The sequence below is a fragment of the Diadema setosum genome, chromosome 14 (genome assembly GCF_964275005.1).
Source record: "Diadema setosum chromosome 14, eeDiaSeto1, whole genome shotgun sequence".
NCBI classification, from domain to species: domain Eukaryota; kingdom Metazoa; phylum Echinodermata; class Echinoidea; order Diadematoida; family Diadematidae; genus Diadema; species Diadema setosum.
In genome coordinates this window covers 1,209,781-1,216,928 of record NC_092698.1, presented here as the reverse complement: position 1 = coordinate 1,216,928, position 7,148 = coordinate 1,209,781, and the positions used below count along the sequence as shown (strand labels likewise).

General features: G+C 37.5%; 1 protein-coding gene across 1 annotated transcript; it reads left to right on the top strand.

The window, feature by feature from the left end:
* The first annotated feature begins 479 nt into the window (after window positions 1-479).
* LOC140237772 (pancreatic lipase-related protein 2-like) lies at window positions 480-6,690 on the top strand. The gene is made up of 4 exons (XM_072317708.1): window positions 480-539; window positions 2,300-2,531; window positions 3,441-3,580; window positions 5,298-6,690. The coding sequence occupies exons 1-4, from the start codon at window positions 492-494 to the stop codon at window positions 5,589-5,591; spliced, it is 714 nt and encodes a 237-aa protein (XP_072173809.1). The 5' UTR covers window positions 480-491; the 3' UTR covers window positions 5,592-6,690.
* Window positions 6,691-7,148: the final 458 nt, after the last annotated feature.

Genomic DNA, 7,148 nt, shown 5'->3' with positions numbered 1-7,148 from the left:
AAATCTGACAGGGCTTCCACGGCAATGACGGCCTGTTACGTTTGTCAATACCGTCCCCCAACGCTGTCTCACGCCCTCCGTTGTGTTCACGGTGGCCGGAAACGTGACTGCCATGGCCGCCGGGATCTGGGGGTAAACACAGCATATTAGGGCCTTTTGGTCTTTGGACTGAATTTCATGGAGATTAATCAGTTTCATTTTAGATTACTTAGACTTATTGCCTTTGTTTGTTTGTCTATCTTTTGTTTCCCCTTTACCCAGCTTCATTAGGTTCAGTATGTTACGATGATTGGTGTTTCGAAACTTCCCGTGCATGTCATTGGCAAACACCCGACTCGCCCGATAATGTCGGCACCTCGTTCGAGTTGTACACCCGAAACAATGAAGACATTGGTGACGCCATTGACCACGAGAACGCAGCAACCATCACGGGGTCACATTTCCAGGCATACAGAGACACAAAGTTTTTGATCCATGGTTACACGGACAGCATGGGGGGAACATCGTGGATCGAGATGAAGAACACGCTTCTTCAAAACGTAGGAAAAAAAATCATCAATAATGAAGTTTGTTTTGTTGTTGTTGAGTAGTTGTAATTTTGTCAGTACGGTCAGATAGTTTGCAGAATGTCCTTCAAATATATTTAAGATTATTTCGCACTTTATAGTTCTTTGCACTTTATTATTGTATTTTGTTCGTTGAGACTTCACCCACAGTAGGCCAAAATAGACCGTGCATTGAAAAATTCCAGTACATCTCATTGGAATATTCTTAAAAATTGTTGAAGAGTGTTAATTTCCTCACCTAAACATGATATTTTGCGATATATACAGTATATCATATATATATAATAATCTATATATATTATGTATATATACACTTAGCAGAAAAAGAAAGTAAACGCTTTTTCAAGTTTAGAGTTCTCATAGAATATTTGGCTGAAAGCTAATGTATTATATACCATATTGAAGGTAATTTAATTGGCTATCAACCTGGTATGTCAACAAAAAGGGAAACTTTACGCATGAGAGAACACTATTGTTTTTCTCTTCCAGGGCACAAAAGTAAAAAATTGCAAAATTGAACAAGTTGTCATTCATGCGTATGTGCTCTTCCATAGAGCAATAAGAACAAACAAAACATTTCACACAAAAAGAAACATGAATTAAGTTGCAAAAAAAAAACCCTTGGATCTCTATGATATCTTTAAAGCCCAGAAGACCAATGAAGGCTAAAATAATGGAGGAAAATAAAGCACCTTATGTCACGCATCTACAAATGAAATAAGAGAAGAAGTGATAATTCATAAGAATGGTTAAAATTTGAGCTTTTTTTCAAATTAGGAAATTGTTAATTATGTTTGGTTTTTTGAATTGTGACATGGATTTTAAATCACCAGATTTAAAGAAATAAACAAAGAAATTCTGCTCATTACTATTTAATCATCTTTATGTTTGTTATACCTTATGTCAAATTGAAGTTTGACTTGACAGAAAATTCTTATTTTTCCCCTTTATTGTCCACTTTGTTTTTCTTAGAGGTCATAAAGAGATAAAGAGAACAAAAACTTATTTTCCCTATATCATTCATGTCTCTCAGTGTGTTAAACTGGTCTTTTGTTGTCAATGTTATCTTGAAGGGCATTTGCAAATGAAAGAGAACATGTCAATTTTTGCAATTTTTTATTTTGTGCCTTGGAGGACAAAAACGAATGTGCTCACTCATGCGTAAAGTTTTCTTTTTAATTAACCCATTAGCGTAATAGAAATTACCGTTAATATGGTATAACTTCTATGAAAAACATTACCTCAAAAAAGTGTTTACTTTTTTTTTGATGAGTGAACATTAAAGCTGATATGCTACAAACTAGCCCTATAATCATTACTTGTTAAGCACAGTGCACCCGAACAAAACACGTTACTAGTAATATCTTTCTGGAGTTTGTCAGGCAAAGTAACGAGGATCGAGCCATAATGAGGTCACAACTCGTCGATAACCCCCCTCTATCATAGACCATAGATTTAATAGCTTCGTGATATCCCAAACTTGGCTGCCAATGTATGTAGAGTTCTGCTTGAGCCCTCCGCTGTTTGAACTGATTTCCAAGCACCATGTCGCTTATACAAGACGGTGTTCTTCCAGAGCCTTATAACTTTAAGAGCAATAGACAATAACAACATCCAAACTGATTTTAATAATTATGTTTGTATATGATTCATCCATCTCTATGTTTGTCTTTGGCTCTTTAATTCCCATTATGGTCTATTGTCCTGTCCTGCTTCACTGTAATAACGACCAGTACGACGTAAATGTTGTGATGGTTGACTGGAACCCAGGTGCATCCCGCGGATATCCTCAAAGCAGGGCGAACACTCGAGTCGTGGGGCGAGAAGTAGCCGCACTCATTCAGGCATTCCACACGGTGAAACAAGCAGCCCTCAGCTCTATGCACATCATTGGCCACAGCCTCGGTGCCCACACGGGGGGCTACGCCGGGGAGGCGTGTGGCGGCATGATTGGTCGAATTTCCGGTGAGATTTTTGGTTGTCTTTTTGTTTATTCGATTGCGTTTCTTTCTTTCTTTGATTGGTTTGCTTTTTGTGCGAAGATTACTTGAATTTTCAGTTGCACTTTTCCTCCAATCCCTTACATGCCGCATACATGTTTATACTCCAGAGATGCCAAGTTCAAAAAACTTTTATGAGTGAGATTTCTATGGCTCGGCGTCTCCGCGCTCGCGCGCATGCGCACGCGAACGAGGGGGGGGGGGTATCCCCCTCCCATGGTAGGGAGCTTTTTTAAATCATTAGCTCTTAATGATGCGATCTGGTGCATACTTAAGTGACTATTTTTTACTAATTTTGAAAGGCAAAAGGGAAATATACTTTCAATTGCAACTATCACTTTAATCCTTTAAGCTATGCTCCTTATTTTTGACCCAAATTGCAGACTTCACCAGATGCGTGAGAAAAATGGGTGCCATGCATGAGATCGTGAGACAGACCCTAAATGCTTGAGTCTCACGCAGAATGCGTGAGACTTGGTAGCTCTGATACTCTTACAGGAGGATGTTTTCACGCAGTAACAGACATAACAGTCACGGTCTGTCCTATGCATAAATGGCATACCAGTCCCAATATGTCTTATTTGAATCAGTCTAATGCAAAAACGGATAGCATGAACCATTTTGTCTGTAATTCTGTCTCGCATATTAACATGAAAAGGACAAAGAAAGGACTGTCAATCCAAGCTTATTTCTATTATCATTTTTTTTTTTTTTAGCGTGGCATGGCAAGTATTGATTTATACTTTTCACGTTATTCAATCTTTTCGGAATTTTCAACGTAATTTGTCACAATAGTGATCGTGTCTTAACATATTTTAAAGCTTTTCCATCTCTAAATCTTTTTTTTTTCAATCTGCCGTGATCTTATTTATAGGTATGGATCCAGCCGGTCCGGAGTTCGGTGGTGATTTGGAACCGGAGTGTCGACTGGATCCGACAGACGCCCTCTTCGTCGATGTGCTTCACACAGACGGTGACCTCATCGCACTTGGTGGCTTTGGACTCATGGACGAGGTAGGCCTGTTTGGTCTTAGACTAGGCCTCAGACACTCCAGCATTTAAAATGTCCCTTCCATCCAAGTATATTGACCGCTATTGATGAATGTTGGTCTGTACATAGCCAAATCAATAGACTTCAAGAAAATATGCATCATAAGATATTGTCATACATTTTTCTCTTATTATTGTTTTTTTTTTTTGGTGCTCCCTGTTATTCAAAACCCTTCCCCAAAAAGCCAAACAAAACAATACCCTGATCATCTCATATTCCACCTGTGATATCATCTTGCTCTAACACTTGAGCTTAACAACAGCCATGCACAGTTATGTGCCTTACTATTCATTGCTGCGTAAAAGTAAGAAATATTTGCCTAAATAAAGAGCATGTGATGCTGGTAACCACTCAATCGACACGATAGCCAAATTGATCGCATCTTTTTGTAAACAAGAGAAAATCAAAAGCCTTCGTCCCTGGTGTCCAAATCAATGTATCCCTTGGATGACGAGCCAGCCGCAGTACATTATGCCATGGAGTCATTGGCGTTATACGTTGTCCTCGCGGTATTATGTTTGCGGGGGTTTTACCGAGCAAAATTCTAGCCAGTTTCGTGATGATGATGATGATGATGATGATCTTTTTTTTTTTTTGAAAGTGTAGCGGGAGAAAGTATATGATCATTCTCGCGTCAGCCCTCTCCGAAATCATATGGTTTCAAGCAAGACCATAAATTTTGGAGAGTCCCTTTTTGTGCACTCTGAAAACTGCATTTATTATCATTAAATGCATTTTCTACAAATCTGTATAGAAGAGTATTTTCGCTTGAAATGACATCTTTATGTTTTAGCAATACCTGCCATATAGATTTGCCTTTTACATTGCCATTAATGCTGTATAAAATAATGCAGTTGCAAACTTTATGATGACTACCCCGCGTACTGATTCGTTCAAATTTGTGGGAATGTCTTGGTGGTCAATAATATCGTAGACTTCTATTGTTTTTCTCGATGTTGACCATTATAGGTTGCAAACGTAACACTCTTAATACACGCATCCGAGTCATATTTCTCGAGTGTGGCTTAGGTTCTTATCAGCAGTGTGTCGTGGAAAAATATAGCTGCTTATCGTTTTGGTTACAGCGCCCTCGGTGTTCTAACACGTTCAACCTGAGACGAAAAAAAAAACCCACCAACGTTGTTGTTCTTGGTTTAAAGAAGAAAGAGAAAGAAAGAAATAATTGGGGCCCCATACCCCAACAAATAATTTGCCCCAGACAATACTAATGTAAAACAAATAAATCTTATCGATATTAAACAGAAATATTAAGTATACCACAATGTCTCCTCAAGGGAGCTCATACAGTGTCCACGAGGGAGCTCATATATGTATATATATATATTATATATGTATATATATATATATAATGTCCAGATTTTCTATTCTACAATAAACTGTTAACTATATAAGAAATCAACTCTGTTTGGGAACTACTTGCATTGCCCGTCAACAAACATGTCTCGTTTTGATTTTTTATTTCTTTTTTCTTCAGAAATGTTGCTGATTCTTTTTTATTTTTATTTTTAAAGAGAATGTTAATTCAAATTCAATTCAACTCAATAATGGGTAGATTTGTTAAAAGGGGAAAATGAAGACAAGAAGAGAAAAGTATAGGGGTATTTGTATCATTTTGATCATACTCACCTTTGTGGTTGTGCCGTTTATCTGCCATTTTAGCTCGGCCATCAGGATTTCTACCCCAATGGAGGAAAGGACATGCCGGGTTGCTCGGTCTTTTCGGCAACATGTGATCACAGTCGAGCTGTGGAATATTACATCGAGAGCATTTCGAACACGTGCTCATTCACGGCCAAAGAGAGAGCCGCGACTTGGGAAGACATCGACGACGGTTTGGCTGTGGCTTGCACGAGCTCCGACTGCCCACAAATGGGCTACAGGGCCGACAACTCCAAGGGTGAGGGCGCCTTCTATCTCACCACGAACGGAGATGAACCCTATTGCCAGGGATAAGGAGAATATTAATGATCGATTGAAAATAATCTACGCATTCCATTACACCGACAGAGTGAAACTGAAAAGAAAAGTAATGCATGCAGAGTAGTATAGAGATCCCTCCGATGCAAAATGTTAGACAACGTCAAATTGACCAATCAGACGATAAGGGCATAATATATCATTTGCAGATGAAACAAAAACCCAGCATTAGTGTTTCAAAATAGTTCTAAAATTTGAGTTAGGGATAGAAACAACCAATTTAAAAATTTGAACTAGTATAATCGATGAGAAGTATTGTTAAATATACAAAATGTGAACAATAGTTATATAAAAATGTTTCCAGACTAAACCGTCCACACTTGTATGGTTAAATGAGAAAAATAGTGATATCTCCTTATACTTTAGGCTTCATTGCAAAAAACAAACAAACAAACAAACAAACAAACAAACCCAAAACTATATATCAGGATGTTCTGTGATACAAATGACCTACACATACGCTTCAAAAGTGACATCTTAAAAATTATCATTGCTCCCAAAGGTAAACAGGACCTTTAAGAAATTGAAGACTATTGTATTTGTCAGTCGAAATCTCGGATACAACCAACTTGAAAGAGGAGGGCCCTGTAGCCCTAAAGCCAATTCTGACCATGCTACTGTCACGGGGGATTCTGAAACAATATGATCACGATGATTATCATCTCGTCTTCAGTATTGTTGGCAAATGTGAATTTCTTCCACAATCTGTGTATAAAGCGAAAAGTTAAGGAGAACTGCTTAAATTCATATTTAAAAAAAACAAAACAAAGTCAACATGAGACAAATCCTCAAGTTAATGTGGTCTTCTCAATTGAATGATCAGTTAAAAGTGTAGCCATTTAGAGATGCTTGGTCATCGTGATCCCGAAGTAAACGGTGGCATTGACCCATAGGGCTTAAATGACAGAGCAGTTTTCATTTTACATGATGAAATAAAGAGTTTATTTTCAGTTTTAGTTTAAAAATGGGTTATGTGTCGTTTTTGAACATTTTAATGGAAGTCAAGCATCAGTTAGAACGAAATTAAACATTTCCAGTGATACTTCAGTTGTCACATAACTAGGTATATTTTTTAGGTCATGATTAAAATGAAGAGCTTGCTTCTAAAAGGCGCTAAATCCATCATTTTCAATGGATTTAGCGCCTTTTAGAAACAAGCTCTTCAAATATATCCTAGGTTTTAACAGCTTTAATCTGAAATTAAAAAGAGTAGAGTTACCTCGTTTCGGAATCAAACTCTTCAAATACTAGCAACGAAGGGTAAAAATCATGAGAGGAAAATATAGGTTTTAATCATAGAAGTATTTTTTTCTTGGACTTGATTTATTAACCTTTGATATAAGAGACGTTACCGCAACTTCCAAACAACTTCTTTAAAATAAAAACAAAGCCATAGCTGTGTCGTTTATCACGGTTAATTTGTATTAATGTAAAGGGTGCTTATGTATCTTAACGAAAGGCTAGGATTGTTAACAGGTCAAAACAATTTTGACATTCAACGAATGCCAATAAAAACGACATTTGTATTGGTAA

What these genes read in the sequence shown, in the direction of transcription:
- LOC140237772 (XM_072317708.1), top strand. Translation starts at nt 492, where the DNA reads ATGGGGGGAACATCGTGGATCGAGATGAAGAACACGCTTCTTCAAAAC. An exon ending in AGAACACGCTTCTTCAAAAC is followed by an intron (nt 540 to 2,299) that starts GTAGGAAAAAAA and finishes AATAACGACCAG; the next exon opens with TACGACGTAAATGTTGTGAT. An exon ending in CATGATTGGTCGAATTTCCG is followed by an intron (nt 2,532 to 3,440) that starts GTGAGATTTTTG and finishes TCTTATTTATAG; the next exon opens with GTATGGATCCAGCCGGTCCG.